Source organism: Budorcas taxicolor, chromosome 10 (genome assembly GCF_023091745.1).
Source record: "Budorcas taxicolor isolate Tak-1 chromosome 10, Takin1.1, whole genome shotgun sequence".
NCBI lineage: Eukaryota > Metazoa > Chordata > Mammalia > Artiodactyla > Bovidae > Budorcas > Budorcas taxicolor.
The window spans coordinates 74,434,221-74,459,724 of record NC_068919.1 but is presented as its reverse complement, the minus strand read 5'-3'; the positions used below and the strand labels follow the sequence as shown (position 1 = coordinate 74,459,724).

The following is a 25,504-nucleotide window of genomic DNA, read 5'->3' as shown; positions in this document are numbered from 1 at the left end:
CGGTGTCAAACATCTTTTTCGACTATGAGCACTATATTTTGATGTGGAATGAGTTGGGGCTATAAACTGGCCCTTTGAAGTTCTTTAAAATGACTATTCTCCTGTGTAGAATGTTCTTATAGAACCTGTAACTTCTGCTTTTTAAATGTGTTTATTTTTAATTGAAGGATAATTGCTTTACAGTATTGTGTTGATTTCTATCAAACATCAACGTGGTTCAGCCATAAGAACCTGTTATTTCTTGAGAAAAGTAGATATTAATGAGAGTAAAACATAAAATCAGGTTTTTATGTTTTAAAAAACATGAAACTAAAACAAATACATTAACTGCCTAATTAAAGAACTTACAGTGCGGGAATCAATGCTTGCATTAAGCTGCATGTAAAGATCTTCAATGTCATTTAATTTTGCCTCCACATCACTAGCTTCAGAAGAATTTTCTTCACTTTGCTTCTCAATAACAGTCACAGCTTTAATGCTATCCATTTCTGCCTGAACTTGTTCCTGAAACACTTCACAATTATCTTTTTCATTTTGAATGTATTCAATTTGCAAATTTATAAGTAATGGCTGTTGTATCTGAGATTTTATCTGATTTAAAACATGTAAAGAATTTTCCAGTTTGTCCTTAAAATCCTTTTCATCCATTTCTTTCAGTTGGGATTGCAGGGCCACTTTTTGTTGGAGAACCTGGCGCAACTTATTATTTTCTTCTGCATGCAGCTTTAGTTGTTGTATTTCTCTCTCTTTGAATAAGTCATCAAAGTCTTTATTTTCACTTAATTTCTTGATAATTTCATGATACAAGCTCATGGCTTTCCCAATTCTCTGATTCAAAATTTGAGCATTGAGCAGACTGCTTTCTGGTGGAGTGTTAGGCATTGTTAGTACTGATTCAGCCCTTTTCTTAATTTGTAAATCCAAAGCCTCCAGTTTAGCTAGTGATGCTTGATATTTGTCGTATTCTGCCACAAACGTATTCAACTGCTTAATTTTTCCTTCAAGTTCTCGTTCTTTTTCAAGTACTTGGGTTTGTATTTGATCAAGTTGGGTCCAATCCCACTTTAGTTCTATACAGTCAAACACTTCTTTGAGTTTCAGTACTTGTAGGATACTAGATTGAATGCCAGTGATTTGGTTTTTAAGATGATACAACTCCTCTTTAACATCTGGGTTTACTTCTTTGTGCTGTATATGGTCAAACTCCTTCTGAAGTGCAGATATTTTTTCATGAAATTCTCTGTAAAAATTTATCTTGTGTTCTACTTCATTACATTTATTTTGAATGAATCTTTGAGTTCTGTTGGCTCTAGTCTTAAGATTTTTCAATCGATCATCTAGAAATAATCTTTCAAATACACTTAGATCCTTAGAGAGGCTTATTTGTTCCTGAAGATGTGTCGAGATTACACTCTTAATTTCCTGCAATTCCTTCTGAGAAGTGGTCAAAGCAACATACAGTTGTTCTAGTGCAGCTTCTGTGGAGGTTGTTTCTGTCTTGGGGATCATCAGTGTTTCATTTCCTTGAAGTGAAAGTTGAACCTTCCCTATTATGGCAACAAATTTGCTTCTTTCTTCCAATTTAAGTTCTAATTGCTGTGATCTTTGGGTTGATTTTAAAACCAGCACTTGGTATTGATTCTGTAAGTCCTGAAGGAGGTTATTTAAATCATTGCTCTCATATGCTGTGAGGTTAGTAATACTATCTTTGACCTCTTCAACCAAGGACTCCACAACCTGCTGCTTATCTAGAATGCCATCGTGCACCACCTTGCATTTTCTGATCTGTGAAAGAACATCATCTGGGAGAAGGGAAATGGGAGGCGTGAGTTCACCTAACAGATTCTTGACCCATAACATAGCCTCTTTTATTTTGTATCTGGTTTCACACTTCTTGATCTGATTTTCCACCTCCATGTTTAATGGTTCCAATGCTTCCAACTGCTTCTGCAAATTACTCATTGCATCTTCTAAAATCTTCCTTTCTTTTTCTCCCCAAATTCTCTTCATCTGAAGTTCAGCTCGCCCCTTGAGCATAGAAAACCTATGCTTTATAGTATGGAGTTCAGTGGCCAAAGCAACCATGCTTAGATTCCCTTCCTGGGCTTCTGGAGAGTTTAGCCTTAACTGCAGATGCTGCTGCTGCTGCTGCAGGGAAGTTTCAAGGTCTTGAATTTTACTCATGAGAAACATAAACTCATTGTGCCCCACTGATTGTTGAGAATACTTCTTCTGAACCAGTTGTTCCACTTGCTCCCAACCATGTTCAAGTAGCTTGATCTGGCTTTCCAAGAGCTTCTTATCCATGTCAATCAGACAGTTTGATAAATTTTCCCATTCAATTTTCATCTTGCTTAAAGAATCTTTCTCTTTTTCTATTGATGCCAGAAATTTTTTGATTTTGTCCATATAGGTTGCACTGTCCAGGAGTCCCCTAGCAAAAGAAGAAAAAGTGAAGCTTATTAATATTTACTACCTCAACATGAAGTTAGCTGTCATTAAAAGAAATTAATTCTGCTCTGAATTCATGAAAGAGAAGACTAGATTGTCTGTAAGAACACTCTTTCCTTAAAACAAAAATCAGAATCTTGTTTACTGTGGCTCTCAATTAATGTGTGACAATGGAGAAAGCTCATCTATAAAATGAGTATCATAAAAATGCAGAACCACAGGAAAGGAGTAAAGAGCAAAGGAAACAATGTATGCAAAAGTCCTCTATAATCTGTAAAGTACTTATGCAAAATTAGGACTAAGGAAAATGACAATATCCAACTCCTTTGTTATCACCTTATCAACAATAACAACACTGATCAAGAAGGCATAACCATCAGGCTAAAGTTTATTTTTTTAAGAAGCTGTATTTAATATACATACCCAGAATATATAAATGTTTCTTTAAAATAAGAAAACCACTAAAGAATTTTTTAATGGTTTCCATATGAAATTAATTTCTATACTGTAGTATTAAAATCATAATATGCTTTAACAATATAAGCTCTTAACACCCTGGGCCTGTCCAAAGAAGTGAAGCCTACGGTTGAAATAAAGAATGCACGTCCTAAATTCTTATACTTACACTTTTAGACTTTCCTTTTCTGTCAACAAGGCTTTCATCAAGGATTCAGCTGCCATGAGATGTCCCTGAAAATCCTTAAGGAGACAGTATTGACTTTCTTTTTTTTTCTTCAAAGTAATAAGTGCCTGAAGCAGATTATCCAAGTCCTGCACTGAATAACTTTCATCGTGGAGGACCAAGGCACTTGTTTCTGTTTTGTTGAGATATTCACTTTGTTCTAGAGGTTCAATGGCTGCTTTCTTTCCTTCCAACAGGGTACATAATTCCTGAAAACAAGTAAAGGAGATCAATAAATAAACACTTACTAATTCACTGATTAATTAATTCATTTATTTTCCCCCTTGCTCTTTCCTTCCAGTAATACATTCCATTCCAAGAAGATTTTTAAATATTTCATTTGCACCCAAAGAAACTTAGGTCCTGACATTTAAAAGATCCCCGCCCTGCCCCCCCAACACTGGAGTCATGTTAAAATCTAAACTAACATTCACCATTGGTCTAACATCTAATAGCAATCTGGTCACGCTATTATGTTCAAAGGTTCTATAATGTCTAAAGAAGATTGATCTTGCTTTTATTATTTACATGCATCACCTCTTTTTCCTCTTTTGGATACACGTTTACTATTACATAAACTTGGCTAAAATTGTAAGGATCATTTTTCAAAACATGATCATGTACTGGATTTTTAGATGCCTTTCCATGGCTATAGGTACATAAATGTATAAACACAGTTATGTCAACACAGCTATAAAAATGAAGGAGGAGTATCCCATAATGTTGATAATTAGGAAAAACAAAAGGAATTCGCCAAACGCAGAAAAATAGATATGACTAAAAAAAGGAATAATGACAAGCCAGAAACTCCAAATTTTATCACTGAGTAAGTTTTTAGGAACTTTTTGAAAGAGAAAGACTAATGTTCATTAAACTCTTCTACTTTTTAAATGGAAAGATTTATACAACTTACTGATTAGTACATAATTATACAGTTACCAAACTGATCATCAGGCAAAGGTTAAATAAGACTTTTCATTCTGTGCAAGCAAGTTTTTGGTAATTAAAATATATTGTATTGCACTAGATAAATGATGCAATCATGTTGTCAGTGTTTTTCTTGTTTCCATACCTCTATCTCTTTTAACTGTTCATTTCTTAACATAACATCTAATTCTAAAGGTTGATTTTGCAGCTCATTGACTTTCTGCTCATCTTCAGTGTTTTTCATGCTTTCTTGAACATCAAGAGAAAGTTGTCTTGACAAAATCATTTCCAAAGCTGAATTCTGAAAACATAAAAAGATTAATTGCTAAACAGACTAACTTCCAAATGAATAATTTTTATTTCTCTTGATGAAAAAATTCCAGTTTCTTCTATTTACTCACATTAAAGACTTTTCAAAAGTGTATTTTTGCCATGACCAAAGTGGATTTTTCATGCAATATTTAATGACAATATTTAGTATTTTCCACGCAATATTTAATACCAAGAAAAATGAAACTTTTTTTGCAAGATAGTATAGGATCTATCATTTCTCAATTATATAACTGAGGAATAGCTACAGTCTTAAAGAAAGAAAACAGATATGAACAAAACAAAAGTTCCAAAGCACATACTTAGTATTCACCATGATGCAGAGGGCTGGTTTAATAAATAGGCATTCAATGGTACCCACTTACAGTTTAAAACAGTAAGTGGAGAGATGAAAGAAATGCCAAAATTTCATGCATTTAAAATGTAATGCTTTAAACCAAGTAATAGTAAGAATTCCAATTCTGGGTATGGCAGAACAGGTTATATAGAGGGTAATTTGATCTTTTCTAAAAGCTCTAAGAACTTGAGGTTCTCAATAGGATATACAGAGATGGCATTTCAATTCATTTATTCATTTTTTTCAACAAACATTTGTTGAGCACTTATATATACCAGGTCCCACAGTAGTAATTTTAAAACATTTCACATTATTTTGCTAAGGTAGTAGATTTCATTTTCAGGTTACTTTATAAGTGAAATATCATTCAATTCTGCCATATACTTTCATGTCAGTAAACATCCAGTCTGTACCAAGTCTGTGAATAAAATATATCCACATCTCCAAACATGGCAGAAATTGTTAAAAAATTGTCTTAAAAATACAGCCTAGATAATAATGTTATGATGTTAACAATGGGAAAAACTGGGTAAGGGATAAATGAGAACTGTCTGCACTATCTTTGCAAGTTTTCTGTCAATGCGAAACTATTATAAAATCAGGATTTATTTAAATAAAACAGATACCGTCTGGAGCTTCACCAATACTGATTGGTAAGAAAATTCAGTTGACCAGTGTTACTGGTTTTGAAATATCTGCTTGGCACTTAGCACAGGACACTTCTTCTAAAAGGCTGTAAATAATTGGGATGATTTTGCCAATTTCCTCCATTTCTAACAATTTATTCATGAGAACTATGGTTAATCTCCATGGAAGGCAGGATCTGTGCATGCGATGGGGGGCAGGGAGGGAGATCCAGGAAGACTGTGAGAAGGGGGGGCGTTGGTGCCACATCACAGATTTCTACACCATAAACTGAAGTCCTGCGAGGGCGAAGCCTGTCTCTTTGTCACCCAATGGCTACTGTTACTTAGTACCCCAACAAATCCACCTGCAGGGCAAGAGCTCCTAAGCTAAAGACATAGACACTAAACCCAGGAAATCTTCACTCCTTATCAATAGTTTATTAGGAATTCAGAGCCCTGGTCTCTCTTACCTGATGGACCGGTCACTTGACTAGCCACATTTACAACCTGCTATTTGTACTCAGCCTTCAGTGGTCAGAGAGAGCATCCTAAAAAACCTGAAATCACCCCAAAACACCATTTGTTTACCAAATCCAAAAGCCATGTTTCCACTTTGGCAGAAAATCCAACAGAATTCCTCAAAGGAACATTTTAAATTTAAAAAGTAACATTCCTTTGTGCACACTGCAGAATTAGAACACAGACACCTGCCCTGATTGGCTCCTGGAAAGATTCTTTTGTAACCAGCCATCTTTTGCTTCTCATCTTTAGCTCTATTCTGATTTTCCAGACTCATCTGAAACATCTTCTTTTAAACAATAAACAATAAGATGTTTCAAATATATTTAAAAGAATACAATATCATGGTTACTCATTACCCATGACAAGGATATAACTGATATAGTTTTCCATCTTAAAAATACAATTTAAAGTCCAGTCCTCACTTCTTTTTCATCTATTCTTCCCTAGAACTAACCACTATTCTAAATCCACACACATTTGTCTTTATACTTTGACTACATATATTAATATTCATACAATATTATTTTATGTATTTTTAACTCATAAAATTGGAACCACATATGTATTATTTTATAACTTATTTTCTTCATTCAGCAATATGATTTGAGGTTTATCATGGTGTCAGATATAAATCTCACTCAGTCATTTGAGGTTTTATACAGTTCTGCTGCCTGAATGAACATGTATGTCTGTCAGGCTACTATGGATATTACCATGCTTCCAACTTTTCCTATTTTAGATATGCGATGATAAACACCCTTGTTTTAAGTCTTCTTGAACATATGTGAGTTTCTTTGGAATGTTTTCCTAGAACTGAAATTACTCCTTAATCCACCCCTGCTGATCTCAGTTTAAGTACTGTTTCCTTAGAGAAGCTCTCCCTGACTACAGTTCAAGTCAGACTCATTTACTGTAGATTATAATGGAAACATGTTTCTTCCTTTAGTTCCTGTAATTAGGCTCTCATCAGATAATTAGTTGGTTAATGTATGTCATCTCTTGTAGACCAGAAGCTCTATGAGAAGAGAGACCATATCCATTTTCATTCACCACTGAACCCTCATTGCCAACTCAAGAAAGTTTTACTGAATGGATGTGTAGATGAATTCACGTTAGAAAAAAATAAAAGAGTTTCATTTAGTCTTCGATTGCCAAGATTAACAATTAGTGGTTTATGAAGTGGAAAGAAGTTGAGGACCAATCAATCTAGCAGGTATGGACCAGAGATCTGCTAGGAATGACAGGAACAGGGCTCGGCTGGGCTGAAGGAGGGTAGAGAAGGTCTGAAAGCAAGCAAAAGAACTCAATAAAGGGTCCACTGGAGCCAGATAGCATATTAGCATATTAAACTTCAATTAATAGCCCATGTAACACATTTGATAAAATTGGGGGATAGACAGCCAAACATCAAGCTGGGTAGAGACGAGCCTGGTTCTAATCCCAACTCTTCTAGAATGAGAACTTGGCTGATTAACACCTTCTGATGTCAATTCCCTAACCTGAAACACAGGGTTAGGATATAAATTTTCTAAGGTTCCTCAGCCTAATATTTTAGGACTTTGAAGAATGTCCTCAAATGCATGCTGCTCCTAGATGTTAATACCATTTATACCCTGTAAGTCACTCCTGTATAGAAATAAATCTTAGATTGAGAATAATACTTCTAGAGCAAGAACCAAGATTTGCATAGTGGCTAGAAAGCAAAGTAATATACTTGAAAGACAGAGTTGACACATGACCTAACTACATGTTCCAAGACAAAAATTTTTCTACTGACTTACTAGGATAACCAACACCAGAAATAAACATCATTTACCCCAGGAATGAACTCTCTTTCTACCTCTTCGTTCTAGTACTGACTTCCCTGAGTTTCTGGTCACTCAGCTACAGCGGGATGCCTCGCATGTTTTATGTCTATGATCATCCATGTTAATTTAAATATGGAAATTATAAACACTCAGAAAATGTTAAAAAGAACAAAAAATGATTCAGACATACTGAAATTATACCCAATGACAAAGAAATTCAACAAGCAATCATAGACAAAAGGTGTTTTGGTTTTTTTAGGCGCAATTATGCCGTGAAGGTTGACATTTGGGAAGGAAGGGACAAGAAGATCATTCAATACGGGTTAAGCTATAATGTTGCTTTATGAGTTTTTAGAAAAATAAGAGAAGAATGTATCAGTTACCCTGTATTTCCTTTTTATCTAGAATCCTAAGAGATTACTCAGACCTCACTTTTTATCATATCCTAATCTGTAACCCCACTTAAATTATATAGGAAGGGGGAGATGGAAGGCAGTTTTGTATTTTCATATTTAAAAAATTTTAGAAATTCACCTCTGTAAAAATATACAGTATGATCTTGGATCATAAGCATCCACACCCTTCAGACTGCATTTTGTAACTTCTTGTGCCTCTAAGCCTGTATTAACATTTTTGATATTAAAGAAAAAGTCAGCCAAAGGTCTGGATCTAGAATATCCCTTGAGTGAGTGGGCTAGTCCATGGAATTCTCCAGGCCAGAATACTGGATTGGGTAGTCTTTCCCTTCTGCAGGGCATCTTCCCAATCCAGGGATCAAACCCAGGGTCTCCCACATTGCAGGCAGATTCTTTACCAGCTGAGCCACAAGGGAAGCCTAAGAATACTGGAGTGTGTAGCCTATCCCTTCTCCAGCAGATCTTCCCGACCCAGGAATTGAACCGGTATCTCTTGCATTGCAGGCAGATTCTTTACCAACTGAGCTATAATGAAGTCCACATGTCTTTATTGGGGCTAAGAAAATATTACAAAATTCAGATTTGTTGTTCTGTTACTAAGCTGTGTCCAACTCTTCGTGACCCCATGGACTATAGCACATCAGACTCCACTATCTGCTGGAGTTTGCTCAAATTCATGTCCACTGACTCGGTGATGTTATCTAACCATCTCATCCTCTGTCACCCCCTTTTTCTTTTGCATTCAGTCTTTCCCAATATCCGGGTCTTTCCCAAAGAATTGGCTCTTTACATCAGGTGGCCAAAGTGCCAATACAAATTTTTTTTTTAAAAAGAGGTGTTACATATACACAATGGAATGTTCAGTTCAGTTGCTCAGTTGTGTCTGATTCTTTGTGACGCCATGGACTGAAGCATGCCAGGCTTCCCTGTCCATCATCAACTCCGGGAGCTTGCTCAAACTCATGTCCATCTAGTCAGTGATGCCATCCAACTGTCTCATCTTCTATCATCCCCTTCTCCTCCTGCCCTCAATCTTTCCCAGCATCAGGGTCTTTTCCAATGAGTCAGTTCTTCACATCAGGTGGCCAAAGTATTGGAGCTTCAGATTCAGTCTCAATCCTTCTAATGAATATTCAGGACTGATTTCCTTTAGGATTGACTGGTTTGATCTCTGTGCTGCCCAAGGAACTCTCAAGATTCTTCTCTAACACCACAGTTCAAAAGCATCAATTCTTCAGCACTCAGCTTTCTTTGTGGTCCAACTCTCACATCCATACATGATTGCTGGAAAAACCACAGCTTTGACTAGACAAACCTTTGTTGGCAAAGTAACGTCTCTGCTTTTTAATATGCTGTCTAGGTTGGTCATAGCTTTTCTTCCAAGGAGCAAGCATCTTTTAATTTACCCAACCATTAAAAAGAATGAAACTAGAACACTTTCTAACACCTTACACAAAAATAAACTCAGAATGGATTAAAGATCTAAACGTAAGACCAGAAACTATAAAACTCCTAGAGGAAAACACAGGCAAAACACTCTCTGACATAAATCACAGCAGGATCCTCTATGACCCACCTCCCAGAGTAACGAAAATAAATGCAAAAATAAACAAATGGGACCTAATTAAACTTAAAAGCTTTTGCACAACGAAGGAAACTATAAGCAAGGTGAAAAGACAGCCTTCAGAGTAGGAGAAAATAAGAGCAAACGAAGCAACTGACAAAGAATTAATCTCAAAAAATACAAGCAACTCCTGCAGCTCAGTTCCAGAAAAATAAATGAAACAATCAAAAAATGGGCCAAAGAACTAAACAGACATTTCTCCAAAGAAGACATACAGATGGCTAACAAATACATGAAAAGATGCTCAACATCATTCATTATTAGAGAAATGCAAATTATTGAGGTACCACAATGAGGTACCATCTCACGCCAGTCAGAATGGCTGCTATCCAAAAATCTACAAACAATAAATGCTGGAGAGGGTGTGGAGAAAAGGGAACCCTCTTACACTGTTGGTGGGAATGCAAACTAGTACAGCCACTATGGAGAACAGTGTGGAGGTTCCTTAAAAAACTGGAAATAGACCTGCCATATGACCCAGCAATCCCACTGCTGGGCATACACACCGAGGAAACCAGAATTGAAAGAGACACGTGTACCCCAATGTTCATGTTTATAATAGCCAGGACATGGAAGCAACCTAGATGTCCATTGGCAGATGAACAGATAAGAAAGCTGCGGTACATATACACAATGGAATATTACTCAGCCATTAAAAAGAATACATTTGAATCTGTTCTAATGAGGTGGATGAAATTGGAGCCTATTATACAGAGTAAAGTAAGTTAGAAAGAAAAACACCAATACAGTATACTAACGCATATATACGGAATTTAGAAAGATGGTAACAATGATTCTATATGTGAGACAGCAAAAGAGACACAGATGTAAAGAACAGTCTTTTGGACTCTGTGGGAGAAGGCAAGGGTGGGACGATTTGAGAGAATAGTATTGAAACATGTATATTATCATATGTGAAACAGATCGCCAGTCCAGGTTCGATGCATGAGACAGGGTGCTCAGGGTTGGTGCACTTGGATGACCCTGAGGGATGGGGTGGGGAGGGAGGGTCAGGATGGGGAACACATGTACACCCATGGCTGATTCATGCCGATATATGGCAAAAATCACTACAATATTGTAAAGTAATTAGCCTCCAATTAAAATAAATTTTGAAAAACGAATGAAATAATGCTATTTGCAGCATCATAGATAGACCTGGAGACTGTCATACTAATAAAGTAACTAGACAGAGAAAGATAAAACCATATATCATTTATTTATATGTGGACTCTAAAATAAAATGAAACAAATGAATTTATCTACAGAACAGAAATAGACTCACAGACGTAGAGAATGAACTTATGGTTACCAGGTGGACAGGATTGAGGGTAGGGATGGACTAGGAGTTTGGAATTGACATGTACACACTGTTATATTTGAAATAAAATGCCTTTCCATATTAAAAAAAGAAAAAAGATTCATGTTACAATAGAGGGGAAAAAAGGTGTTAAAAGTGTTACTAGAAACTAAAACTAGCTTCCTCTAGTACAGGCTTGTGAAAATTATTTGAAGACTTAAGCCCCTTCATCTGCCCCTGAAAAAAAAAGCATTCTAATGAAGTAGCATAAATTATCAATAGCTCATCATTCAAGAATGAGTAAAAGCTTAATAAACAAAAATTTTTATTATTGGGTTGTGATCTTTAGTTTTCAATATACTCTACTGAATTCGGGTAGTTTACAGCCAACATGGGTCTGAGAAGCTAAACTTAGAGTTATTAAGCAAATCCAGTTATCAATGTCACATATTAGGATAGAAAAGCACTCAAGTATTTTTACTTTTTACGGCTCTTTAAATACCATTAAAAAAGTTCCTTTTACAGATACAACTTCAAGAGTCTCATCACAGGGCCCTAAGCTTTTAAGACATACTTTGTTAGCTTGATTCAACATGTGGGATTTCATGTCAGAGACATGTTCCATTGGCATTTGACCTTGTTTCACATTTCAGGAAACCCTATCTGGCTCCTCTAGTCCTCCATGCGTTTCTTCTCTCTTTTTCTGGCTGCACTGGGTCTTTGTTGCTGCACGTGGGACTTCTCTAGTTGTGGAAGTAGGGGTGGCTCCTCTCTTGGTGTGCTGGGCGGGCTTCTCATTGCAGAGACTTCTCTTCTTGTGGAGCACAGGCTCTAGGGCAAGAGGGCTTCAATAGCTGCAGTCCTGGGCTCAGTAGTTGCAGCTCGCCAGCTCTAGAGCACCGGCTCAGTGGTTGTGGTGCATGGGCTGTTACCCCAAGGTATGTGAGATCTTCCCAGACTAGGGATTGAAACAGTGCTCCCCTGCACTGGCAGGTGGATTCTTAACCACTAGACCAGCACAGGGAAGTCCCTCCATGTATTTCTGCTCTTGGAAGACAACAGAAGTACAGATTCTCTTCATCCCCGTGTATCACACATTCTGTAAAATGCTGACAATGAAAGGGCTAACTTTCGTTGTTGTCCCAATGGACCCTGGACTGCGAGAGGCTGCCAAACAGGGAGACTCTTTCAAGTGTAGTTTATTGGATGGCTCTTTGTGCGTTTTCCATTTCAATCTCTCACCTATGAGAAAGCACTTTAAAAGCCACAGGGAAATATACCCATTTGGATGTTTAGAAAGAAAACAAAACGATATTCTTCTTTCTTCTCCCCAGGAAGATCAGAAGCCTGAATGTCATTATTCTCACACTAAATGACCTGACAACAGTTAAAAATACATTTGCAGTATAGGGTTAATGTAAGAAGATAAAGAAAGGCAGCTATCCTTCCATACAGTCTCTGATTTCATTATGAAATCAACAAGAAAAAAAAAGACCCACCAAAATAGAGCTGTTAGATTTTTTTTTCCCTAAGAAAACGGGTAAAGCACATTTTCTTTTGCCTTCTCTAATTTGCTTTTGAGCTCTTGACCCAAGAAACTGTATCTGATTACATATCAGAGAGAATAATAAACCTAAATTGATGACTGACATTTCTAACAGATGAACAGTAATATTTCACTGCTGAAATCCTGGACAGTTTTCTAAGGGCTCTTTTTACAAGTGAGCATCATAAACAGCCAGCACATTGAGGGTTTAATTATGAAATCAGGAGGCTTGATTTACGACCCTCTCTTCAGAGCCCAACAACACCTCTTCATTCGCAGACATAATGTCTCAGAGCTGCAATCACAAGTACTAACCTTATTGATTTCCCAGTCTTCCTCCAACTTTTCCACTGCAGCTGAGTCCTGAGTGGACTCCTGTACATCAGAAGTGACCTGCTCCTCTCTGCCTGGCAGAGGAAACTTTGCTTTCTTTTCTGTTGAGCATTTTGATTTGAGAATGCTATTGAGACAGTTTTCCATCTCCTGCTTAGCAGATTCAAGTCTGTTTTCCAAATCTTTTTGTTTACACTTCAATGATTTTATATCATCTTTAATAATCTTCTGTCCTGCTGAAGATGTATTTTGCTTGACGGATTTTGCTAAAGTTAAAATCTTCTCTAATGTGCCATCTTGTAAATGGAGACTATTCTCTAGGTCCTGTGAGCAGAGAAAAGGTTGTCACAAAAGTATCACTGTTCAATTATCACAAGAGTTAGTCGACTTTTGTAAATTATAGAGTATTCTACTTCACTAGTGGGAAGCTTTGTAAGAAACATATCAACCCATACCACAAAGAAGAAACTTTGGGCAAAATTTAAACTAACGTAGTGACCCAGATCAAATTCCCCAACAGATTTTGTAAGATACTAGAAGACTTTATAAGATTACATTTATAAAAAGTAATGAAGAAAATGTTCACAACCCATTCCTAGAACATAGGAAATGGCCAACACATATTTGTTGAGTATATATTTTGTTCAAGATACTAATTAATATGTAAATAATACTAAAATCAAACACAACCAAAACACTAAATAATAAGTGCCTACTTTGTGCAAGGCTCTAAAAAGAATAACATCATTTAGTATGTGCTTATATGAATCTAGTGCTAACATTTAAAACTCAGAGCAAAGCTTAAATCAATCAAATGCAATATCTTAAATATAGCAGGAACTCAATCAATACTTACTAAATGCTTAAATGAATGAGGCTAATTTGAGATCTCCAGATTCAAAAAGAATTTGATAAACTATAGCAGGTACGATGTTACTACTGAAACAGAATAAGCCTAAAAGTTACTAGGTGAACTATGCTGTATTTATTACTCACTGTTCTAATGGACTACACAATAAGTATTCATTCATTCACACAAGTAATATGGTCAAGTTTTGAGATTACATAGATGAGTAAAATATAGTCCCTTCACAATCCTATAGCCTAGTGAGAGTTACACAGAAGTAAACAGACAATTGTAATAGAGTGTGGAAAGATGTATGCTAACAAATATGCACAGGTCATTGAAACCTTTTCAGCTGGAAGAAGGGAGTTAGTTCCAGATTGCATTTTGGATAGATACAAGGTGGCCATGGGCAAGTTGCACCAGCGAGGTGACACTGCAGGCAGGGAGCCTATTCAGACATCTAACATACACAGGCATCTGTGAGATGAGGGTCTGCTCTAAAGCAGCGGTCATGGGGGTAACAGCAGAGGGACCAATTGTAGAGATAACCCAGAGATGAAAGAGACAACTCTTGATGTCCCTCTAGGCTGGGCAGCCTAAGAAAGGATATCCAGGTTTCTGACCCACATCCTAGAGAGATGGTGTAGATATCCAGAATCAGAGGAGAAGAAGCAGGCTCACTGGAAGGAGTTGGGGTATGGAGAAAAGGAAGGAGATGACGAGTTATTTTCTGGACATGCTGAACCACAAATAACTATGAGACACTCAAGTACAGAAGTCTAGTGGGGTCAGAAGACCCAAGTAGTAGCCCCCACTCTGTCATTTAGCTCATCATATATAAAATGAGGAATCTGAACTTTATAGTTTCTGAGATTCCTTCCAACTATAGCTGACTTTTCTCAGTATCTGAGGCACCCAAACAGGGGCTTGGACATGATAACCCTCAACATTTGTTAAATTATCACTGTTAAAAAGGGAGGTAGGATTTCCCTGGTGGTCCAGTGGTTAAGACTCTGCGTTTCCACCACAGGGGGGCTCAGGATCAATCCCTGGTCTGGAAACTACGATCCCGCATGCCATGTGGCCGAAAAAAGAGGGAGAGGGAGGTAGCCTTGTGACAGTGTCAAGCTATTCTGAAAGGGGGGGGGTCTTGCTTGATTCCCAAGTTCCTAAAAAGATCAGAAATTCCCAAACTCAAGGCACTAGTGCTTCCTAAGACTCACCCCATGCAATATCCAAAGGACTGTGAAAGCAGCATAGAAAAGAACATGCTTTGCTGTTTCCTTCCAGAGGACACTGCATTTGTTGGCTGTGCAAACAGTGAGCTTCCAAGGAATGTGTTTTGAGAATGCAGGTAAAGAGCTGCAATGCTTACTGTGTAAGGTGAGGGGTTGTTGAAGTGGTGAGGGTGGGAATTTTAAAAGCTCTCCATCTGCAGAGAACTCTAAGGTAGTCCATGAGTATGAAAATAAATAAGGTGAAAATTACACAACTCCCATCCACCCGTGATGAAGACTGCAAAATCGAACCATTTCCCCTTCGGTCTTATTGCATTAGGTGCACCTAGTTATCTCCTGGATCACCCAGTTACTCCTGAATCACTGCGCTGTTTTCTAAGACAGAGATCTCCAGCAGCTGCTGACTGGTCATGAGTGGAATTACCTCTGAGGGTCCAGAGGGCTGAGTACTGTCCAACTCAAATTATAAATGGATTTGCTCACTAATGAAGAACATTCCCACTCTTCATGACCAACCAGATAGGACTTTATCCAATAGTCATCTGAATAGCATTTTCAGCATCTTAATTTCTTTTTCTTTTTTTATTTCTTTTCTTTCAGCATTTGAATTTCTGATCAAGTACACTAATTTGTCAAGTTGTGTTTAATACTGATTTTTTTTAATGCAATGCATATCATTTCTGGATATTGCTTAATACCTGCAGTTTCTGCAGTTTTTCCTCAACTGCTCTTTCATCCACAGGCCTATCAGAAAAACAGACAAATTCCTTAGCGATACAGTCCAATGCAGTGTTTAGGTCTGTGACGCAAAGCTGGTAAGAGTCGTGTTCTTGAACATGACCTTCTAGTTTCTGCACAGAATCCTAAAAATAAAACATTGACAATGTATGAATTAGATCTCTGAATTATCTCACTCAGAAAATAATTAAATTGTTCAAAAATATTTATTTTATGAGGGTTCATCTTGAAATAGAAATAAGATCATAAATCATCCAGAGTTCTTTAGTAAAATTTTTAGTGTTGAGATATTTATTTGTTCCCCACCCCACGTTTCTTTGCCTTCATTTCACTCCCGAAAACAACTTGTCAGAGGTTTACAAAATGAAATGGCTACAAATTATATCACCAAATCACAAACATCCATAATAAAGCAGCTCCCTCAATTATCCTTCTCAGAAATGAGACTATGTGAAATCAACCTAACCTCAGATTCCTTTCCTAAGAATCAAACCCCAAAGTTGGGAAAAAGTAATCCTAACTCAACAGCAAAACCACTTTCAAGTTCTCTTCCTGGAGTAAGAAAATAAGGTGACCACACCTGATCAGAAAAGCAGCAATTAAATAACTTACAGCCAAGTGAGCATAATCTTCACCTCTGCACAACTCCTGCTATCTGTATAAGTGAGATTTCTAATCCAGGCAATCCTTACACTGAATCCAACTTTCAGTGTGCAAAGAATATAAATAATTCTCTTAAGATAATACTATGCTTCATGACAAAATGACATTTTACTTCTTAATTCTTTTATTGTAGATCATGTGGAAAGACTAAAGGGAGAAACCTGATAAAGTTTGTATAGAATAATGGATACAACTATCACAATAGATGATGGATGGATATGTGGATGGATAGATGGATGAATGCAATCATAGACTGATGGATGGATAGATGGATGCTGCATGGACAATTTTGACACTATCACTTACATAAAAATGCCTAAGGGAATTCCCTGGCAGTCCAGTGGTTAGGACTCCACATTTTCACTGCTGAGGGCCTGGAAAAAAATTTTAAACCTTCCAATCCCTGAAGAGGAGAACTTTGATGAAAGTTCTCAAGTTCATCAAGTAATACATACTAGATTTCTCTAGCAAAACTGACCAAATTGATTCTTCCATTTTGTGGAGCTAGCATTTGTATCTAAAAATGATCAATTTTAAAAGCTTTAGATTTTCCAAAAGAACCAAAAAATGTTTCCATACACAAATAGTACATAATCAAGCATACTGAGGACAATCACTTAAAGTTTTGTTTCGAGTATTTCACCTGCAGTTGTTGAAGAAGACTCTCATGTAGATGCTTGATTTCCAGCCACGGTTCTTCACTAAAGTTGGGATTTTTAGTGCACTCTAAGAGGTAATTTCCTTGAGATTTTAACTCCTCTAGTAAGAATGTTAAATCTTGCGCTTTCTGGAGGAACTTCTTATAAATTTTTAATTGAGCTTTCTTCTCCTGCAAACCAGGTTGCAGAGCAAAGCCCACTTCTTGCTTCTTTTTTAGTTCTGTGAGCATTAATCTCAGATCCTCCTTACTTTGCAAATACTTCTCGCCTTCTAGTAGAAGCTTTTCCTGATGGCTAAATTTTACAAAATAATTTATAAATGAAATGACACAGCAAAACAAAACAGCATTTTGCATCATATAATACAACATGTATTATAAAAAGCATTAAAATAACACTACTGTACATTATTCCCAGAGACTTCTTTGGCATTGTAACATTCTAAATGGCCCTAAGTTTAACTCAGAAATCAAGATAAAAATTAGTTGCAGTATGTCTTTAAAAAACTATTGTTTCCATTATATACTTTGATCTGAGGACAAATGCTTAATAATTTATATTTCTAACTAGTCCAGTTTTTATTATGTTTAAATATAATTATTCTATGTTTTTCTTTTTCATTTAAGTAAAACAAATAAGCATGCAGTATATCGGCCAACTAACTAGCTTCTGTTTCCTACAGCTTGATTTTAATTTTGATCTGACTGCTTCCTTATAAAAATATGAAATTTACGTTTCCACCAAACATTAAATGTATCATGATTTGATTTGATGTGAAAGGAGTTAAGAATTTTCACCAGAATTATGTCCACTTAATTCAGACATTTATAAATGTTTCTCATAGCATATATATTTAAAAGCATAAATTAGTAATGTAAACCCTGAGGTTGTCTGGGGGCAGGAGGTTTGGTACAGAAGGACTTTATTGAAGGTGGAATGATAGACAGTGTTAATTTGTTACCAATGGTGGGTTGATGTACCAGTCAAAGTAAACAGGGAGTGATGACAGCGTGTTTCATATCTGATCCAGAGAACTAGTCTCTGTTTCTGCCTCAACACTGTGGTTGTCCCTGACATTACTTTCTCTCCAACAGATATATTATATCTACATCCAGAAAGTAGACAAAACATACTTGTTATGGCTTCACTGTGCAATGAAAAATCAGGAAAATGGTGAAGGCATGCCCTTTACCTTAGATATGTGTTGGCCAAATGGAGTGTGTTGTCCCACTGGTTCTTGATATCAGTGAGGGTCTTTGGAACTACTGGAGCCTTGCTGCTCTCAGCCTGGCTCATGATGGCCTGTATTTTAGCATCCCCTTCAGGTTTTAGTAAAATGATTTCCTAAATTAAATAAAAATGATCTTAAAATCTCATTCATACTACTTGGGGATTACATATGATATCTTTTTACTTATAAACATCATTCAGAGAGTCTAACTGTAGAGTAGATTCCAAAATTTCCCTTTCACTTTTACATATGCCCCAAGTACAAAGATATCCTTCACATTGTATAGAACTGCTTCTCAGTAAACATCTGTCACGTTACCTACTCTCCTCTCCATTCTCAATTGCACTCAAAGAAATTATGTAAAAAAAAAAAAATCCCTGTCAAATCCTCTGTCCAACCTGCACCATTATTTATAAATAAAAAGTTGGGGTAACAACCTGAACAAGACATCTTTATATACCTAAGAGTGGGTGTCCAGCTTTTTATAGGAAAATGCACCGTGTCACAGGCCAGCTCCTATTTCTCCAGCACAACATAATTAATTTTCATTTCCTGTACTTTGATTTTGCTCTTTTGCCCTAAACAATCAAGTTCTTCTCTTCTTGGAAACACTACTTCAGATTCACCTTCTCTAGAAAACCTTTCAGATGTGATCCCAAACAATTCTGACTACTTCTGAACGTCAAACTAACCCTTGAAACTTGACCATTATCTTCCTCCACACTTAGTATCTGATAAAACAGGAAATACTCAACCCACTCAGGATCTAATACCCTTGAGGAACCGTACATATCCACTCTGAAAATGAGCTCCTCTCCAGCCCTGACTTTGACATTGCCAATGCCTCTGACGTACTGACATTCATTTGTTTAACATCCTAGCAAACTCCTACCTGCTGCAGATCTAATTTATAGTCTTTATTTCATATCTGCACTCAGTGAAGATGGATAATAACTGGGCACTGCTCTCACAAAGAGAGGATTTACCTTTCCTTTCTATATGCATTAAAGTAATTTTAGATCCATCACAGCCCTTCTCTTTTGTAAGCTCAGTCATCTGAATTTCTCACCCAATCCACACTGATCCTATTTTCCATTAACAAACAAATCTTTGCAATTTTCCTGTAAATCTTTTTAAAATTGGAGTTCATCCTGACCTCTGACATTTAGTTTCCACAGTTATACCTTTATTTTATGGATTCTTTCCTCAAGTGGCATTTTGCCTTCAGATGAATTCAAAACCATAAGGGATTCTTTAATCCCTGTTATCCAATGAATTACATCATGTGCAAGATCATTAAAACTCTGGTCCTCGTCAGGAGGTAACTTATCCTCTTTGTCAGTTTCACATATTTGTCTCAATAATGTCTGGTATCTATCAACCAAATGTGTTGATTCCGTTACTATTTCTTCTTCCTCAGTAATCCCATATTGCTTCACAGAGTTGTTCAACTGGGCCATTGATTCGAATTGTTCCCTGTAAATTCCAAATATCATTGGAAGATTATAAGAGCCATGACACACCTTCAGAAACCATATCCCCAAGAAACACATTTTGTGCAAGATCAGCTATACCTCTTTCTAGCTAGAGCTTGGCAAAATAGCTCGGTTTTCTCTTGCGTTCCTTCCATTTCTTTCCATATTTCTTCTTGATTAGTCAACCACTTACTCAGGTTTCTGTGGTCATTCTGGAGTCTAAAACAACACCACACATGTTAAAATATGAAATCAGCAAAAAGTGTCTATCTGAAGAAAACGTTGGCACAAATCTTGTAAGCCAACCAGGTTTTTTACATTTTTTTTATTATTCTTTATAAAAAATGTTGTAACATTATTTAAAAAGTAATGTTACAAATAACAAATTTAGAAACAAAATTATAACATTAAAATCTGAATAATAATAGCATGTATTATAGTGGAATCCTAATAAGCCATAAATATATATCATAAGCTTCCCAGGCAGCTGAGTGGTAAAGAATCTGCCTGCCGATGCAGGAGACTTGGGTTCGATCCCTGGGTTGGGAAGATCCCCTAGAGGAGAAAATGGTAACACACTCTAGTATTCATGCCTGGAGAACTCCATGGACAGAGGAGCCTGGCAGGCTATAGTTCCTGGGGTCACAAAGAGTTGAACACGACTTAGCGATGAGCATGAGCATGAGATATATCATAAAAAATAAGAAACAGAAAATATTTGGGGGCTCTCCCCTGAACCTTTGCCATAATTTGAAGAATTCTCCAAACCTCTGTATCCCCAGTGTCAAACGGGTTTGAAAGTACATATTTTATTTTTGAAATTCATGTGTATATATATCCCACTGCTAGCTGAACTGAGGCAGAGTACATATAAAGATTTTACATAAGTAAACTTTCATAGTAAGTTTACTATGAAAGATCACCTTTATTTCCTACCTCAGTAGCTGCTGCAAGCACTCATCAAGCTCCTTTGCTCGTGCCTGGCATATGGACTCCATTTTTTCTAATTCAACTTCTTGACTTACGATCCAACTGTTAAGCTTCTTAACAGGTGCTTTGGGCAGATGTTTTTTCACATGATTCAGTACAGTTCCCACTTGCTGTATTTCACTGCCCCTTCCTTCAAGAGTCAAGAAATCCTTAGGAAAGACAAAAAGTGAGTTATATCCTACAGGCAAGCCTCAGTATGGTCCCTGTCACTTCAGTGATACTTTTTCAAGATAGTACATAGACAAGCCATCTTCATAACTTCCTCTGTAAAAGAAGAGCTACAGAGATAAGGCTAACTCCAATGGCAGATGATCAAAAGATGATTCATATTAGTTCTAGACTGTGTGTGTACATTGGTGTTTGCATCTGACTTTCCAGGAATCACATCAGCGAAATGATGCCACCATGTGGGTCAGTGGGAGTCAGACCAGGAAAGCCACATTCTGTTCAACTTCTCCTAAATATTTGAGCCTTTCTGGCAACCAATATATAAACCCAGGCAGCCTATTTTCTACTCAACTTTGTCAAGATCAGAATTTTATTTCAATGTCTGGGTTTCAAGGTTTGAATATCAATTGCTGGGACCCATGGTATGAGCAAATTTAAAGAAAAGAAAAAAGTTGGAACTCTAAATGAAAAAAAGAGAAGAAAAATGATTCTGTCGATAAAGAATGGTTAGCATAGAGGATCCTGCTGTGATTTATGTCAGAGAGTGTTTTGCCTATGTTCTCCTCTAGGAGTTTTATAGTTTCTGGTCTTACGTTTAAATCTTTAATCCATTTTGAGTTTATTTTTGTGAATGGTGTTAGAAAGTGATCTAGTTTCATTCTTTTACAAGTGGTTGACCAGTTTTCCCAGCACCACTTGTTAAAGAGGTTGTCTTTAATCCATTGTATATTTTTGCCTCCTTTGTTGAAGATAAGGTGTCCATAGGTGTGTGGATTTATCTCTGGGCTTTCTATTTTGTCCCATTGATTTATATTTCTGTCTTTGTGCCAGTACCATACTGTCTTGATGACTGTGGCTTTGTAGTAGAGCCTAAAGTCAGGTAGGTTGATTCCTCCAGTTCCATTCTTCTTTCTCAAGATTGCTTTGGCTATTCGAGGTTTTTTGTATTTCCATACAAATTGTGAAATTATTTGTTCTAGCTCTGTGAAAAATACTGCTGGTAGCTTGATAGGGATTGCATTGAATCTGTAGATTGCTTTGGGTAGTATATTCATTTTCACTATACTGATTCTTCCGATCCATGAACATGGTATATTTCTCCATCTATTAGTGTCCTCTTTGATTTGTTTCATCAGTGTTTTATAGTTTTCTATATATAGGTCTTTAGTTTCTTTAGGTAGATATATTCCCAAGTATTCTATTCTTTTCATTGCAATGGTGAATGGAATTGTTTCCTTAATTTCTTTTTCTACTTTCTCATTATTAGTGTATAGGAATGCAAGGGATTTCTGTGTGTTGATTTTATATCCCGCAACTTTACTATATTCACTGATTAGCTCTAGTAATTTTCTGGTGGAGTCTTTAGGGTTTTCTGTGTAGAGGATCATGTCATCTGCAAACAGTGAGAGTTTTACTTCTTCTTTTCCAATTTTATTCCTTTTATTTCTTTTTCTGCTCTGATTGCTGTGGCCAAAACTTCCAGAACTATGGCACTGAAACATGTATACTATCATGTAAGAAACGAATCACCAGTCTAGGTTCGATACAGGATACAGGATGCTTGGGGCTGGTGCCCTGGGATAACCCAGAGAGATGATATGGGGAGGGTGGTGGGAGGAGGGTTCAGGGTTGGGAACTCATGTACACCTGTGGTGGATTCATGTCAATGTATGGCAAAGCCAATACAGTACTGTAAAGTAAAATAATAAAAAAATTAAAAAAAAAAAAAGAATGGTTATCATGAAAGCAAGGAATATACTGGGAACATTTAATGCCATAAATAAGTTGGAGAGTATAACTTATCACCTAAAATACTTGATAATCTACCATAAAGTGATCAAGAATTGAGGGTGCCATGCACATTTTAAATGCCCTATTAATGCCTCTTATCTCAGGCTAGCTTCCACTCCACTCCCATCAGCAGTGTATTAAAGTTCAATTAAAATTTTTAGAAAAAATATGGCTGGGAAAAGAGTCTATAAAAAGTCAAGCAATCTCTTACTGGAAATTGAGTGGAGCCAAATTGGGTAAAGTCTTTATTTTTTTTTTTATCAAATATGATTTTAACACAACTGAATTAACCAGGAAACATTAAAGTTAAATAGTATCTTAGAAAAGTTGTGAAAACTATTTTCTGTTTAAGTCACTTCCAACTTTACCCAGTAAACATAGACTGTCAAAATATTTGAGAAAAGGTCAGATTTTTTTTGGTAAATATTACCTTTATGTAGGGAAATTACTAAGTCAAAATAACTATTATCCTATCTACTTATATACAGTTCTGCCTCCAGTATTTTAATTTTGATAAATTTTGAATGAAATTTATATATGTCTTCTTACAGAAAGTTTTTGTAGTTTTTGTTCCACACACTTTTTTGTTTCTGATGGTTCAAAACACTCCTTAAGGTTCATTTTAATGCTGCCAAACCAGTCATTAAAGTTCTTGCACTGATCTGTAGGAAAAAACAAAGGAAGCTGTATTTATTCAAAGACAGCGTCATCTACTTTGTTAAATTAAGAGATTCTGAATCTTGCTCCCCATGCCATAGGTACAAGTCACTGTGAAATGATAATAAACTAAAACCTAATTTTGAGGGTTAAAAGAACCTATACAGTAATTGTGGCATATTTCCTATACCAAACCTCCTTTCCAATCATACAAGACACACAGAGAAACCTACAGGGCAGCCTGCTCACAGGCATGTCCCCAGACTCTGACCACAGTGAGCAGGTCAAACACTAGGACCCAGGTGCCTCTCCTTCATGAAATAAAGATCTGGGACTTGAACAAAAGGTATGTCTTTTATAATAAGCATATATCAGTGAGTGTTTGCTCCCAAAAGATTTATCTGACTATTATTTCCTTAAATAGGCTCTGTGCAACCATCATCTCTAAATGAAGCTTAGATTAATTAGCCCTTGTGTTCACAGTACCTATTCACTTTTCAATATTCCCAGAAACAGTAAGGAAGCATTGCACTCACCATTCAGCAACTTAGAAAAGTGATCTTGCAAAACACTTTTTTTGGTATTAAATAAATCACTGACACTTTCATATTGCTTTTTTAATTCAGAGAGTTCAGGAGTCAGACAACCTATTTGATTCTCAAGTAATATCATACTGTGCTTCTGCTGTAGAATTTGTTGTTGAATCTCCTAAATATATAAACAAACAACCAATACTTAAAACGGGCTCAGTTTACACACAGAATATTAGGTATCCATTGTTTCTATTAAAACCTAGATAATTTTTTACTGGGTGGATCTGCTTTCTCTTAAATAATAAATGTATGTGCTTAGTCACTCAGTTGAGTCTGACTTTTGTGACCCCATGAACTATAGCCTACCAGGCTCCTCTGTCCATGGGATTCTCCAGACAGGAAGCCATTCCCTTCTCCAGGGGATCTTCCCAACCCAGGGACTGAACCCAGGTCTCCTACATTGCAGTCAGATTCTTTACCATCTGAGCCAGCAGGGGAGCCCCAATAAATGTATTTTACAGTTTCACCTTTTAACTAGAGAAGGAAATGGCAACCTACTCCAGTGTTCTTGCCTGAAAAATTCAATGGACAGAGGACCCTGGTGAACTACAGGGCATGGGATCAGAGAGTCAGGCACAACTCAGCAACTTTCACCAACTCACTCACCTTTTAATTCCTTTGTGGGCAATAATTATTTGATATTTAATATGGACTACAGCCCACCAGGGTCCTCTGTCCATGGTATTCTTCAGGCAAGAATACTGGAGAGGGTTGCCATTTCCTTCTCCAGTTAAAAGGTGAAACATACACAAATTGTTTTTCTGACTATTCTCCCCAAGCTTTCATTTTTAAAAATAATTATTTGTATTAATTTCAAAAGGATAAGACCACCAGAAATAAGTGTGAAAATAAATCTGAGCCACAGAAGAGAAGTAGCTAGGAAGTACCTCTAGTTTAGTAAAGATCTCCAAGCTGTCGGAAGGCGACAAGGCATTTAAGAGAGACTCAGTCATTCCAATCTGGGTCTTGGCCTGGTCGAGATCCTCCCTTAGCTCGGCTGTGCTGCCACTGATTACACCACAGTTGGATCCCCCTGTTAAACGCATTTTCACATGTTCTATCTTGTTCAAAATAGAAGACTCCATCACCTGAAATTATGAAACACGTGAAGTACTGTCATGGATTTGATTTACCTAGATTTTAAGACAACTACATTGCTGAAGAATGAGTTGAAACTTCGTTCATTTCAATGTGAAATCACCTCTCTCTTTCTGATTTTTCCCTTGTTCTACATGATGATACAACAGTTTAAATATTGCTGTTAAAAAAAAAGTAACATGAAAAACTGAAATTGATATTCTAATTTTTTTCTAAGAGAGTAATGGAATTCTTCCCCTTGAAACAAGTTTTATTTAGCATACCATAGTGCTTATTGGAAAATAATATTAAAACAGATATAAAAAAGTAAGTGGCTAGCATTTACTGTTTATTATGTACACAGAATCATGGTAAGTATTTTATATACAAAATTCAGCCTTGAGAAGGATAAGCAAATTGCCCAAGACCACAAAGGTAGAGCAAGGCCTTCCACCAGAAAGCCTGACCCCAGAGC

The 25,504-nt window shown here is 36.7% G+C and overlaps 1 protein-coding gene across 1 annotated transcript in view; it reads right to left on the bottom strand.

Moving 5' to 3' along the window:
* The window catches only part of SYNE2 (spectrin repeat containing nuclear envelope protein 2), a 270,474-nt gene that overhangs the window by 151,383 nt on the left and 93,587 nt on the right, over window positions 1-25,504 (bottom strand). Inside the window, exons 35-47 of the mRNA XM_052647219.1 lie at window positions 24,840-25,040; window positions 23,896-24,067; window positions 23,252-23,364; window positions 20,690-20,892; window positions 19,853-19,972; window positions 19,463-19,754; window positions 18,240-18,391; window positions 17,032-17,341; window positions 15,686-15,850; window positions 12,885-13,226; window positions 4,206-4,361; window positions 3,077-3,342; window positions 349-2,434 (exon numbers count right to left, since the gene is read on the bottom strand). Of these exons, the coding sequence (XP_052503179.1) occupies window positions 349-2,434; window positions 3,077-3,342; window positions 4,206-4,361; window positions 12,885-13,226; window positions 15,686-15,850; window positions 17,032-17,341; window positions 18,240-18,391; window positions 19,463-19,754; window positions 19,853-19,972; window positions 20,690-20,892; window positions 23,252-23,364; window positions 23,896-24,067; window positions 24,840-25,040 (4,578 nt within the window). The remainder of the gene's footprint in view (window positions 1-348; window positions 2,435-3,076; window positions 3,343-4,205; window positions 4,362-12,884; window positions 13,227-15,685; window positions 15,851-17,031; window positions 17,342-18,239; window positions 18,392-19,462; window positions 19,755-19,852; window positions 19,973-20,689; window positions 20,893-23,251; window positions 23,365-23,895; window positions 24,068-24,839; window positions 25,041-25,504) is intronic.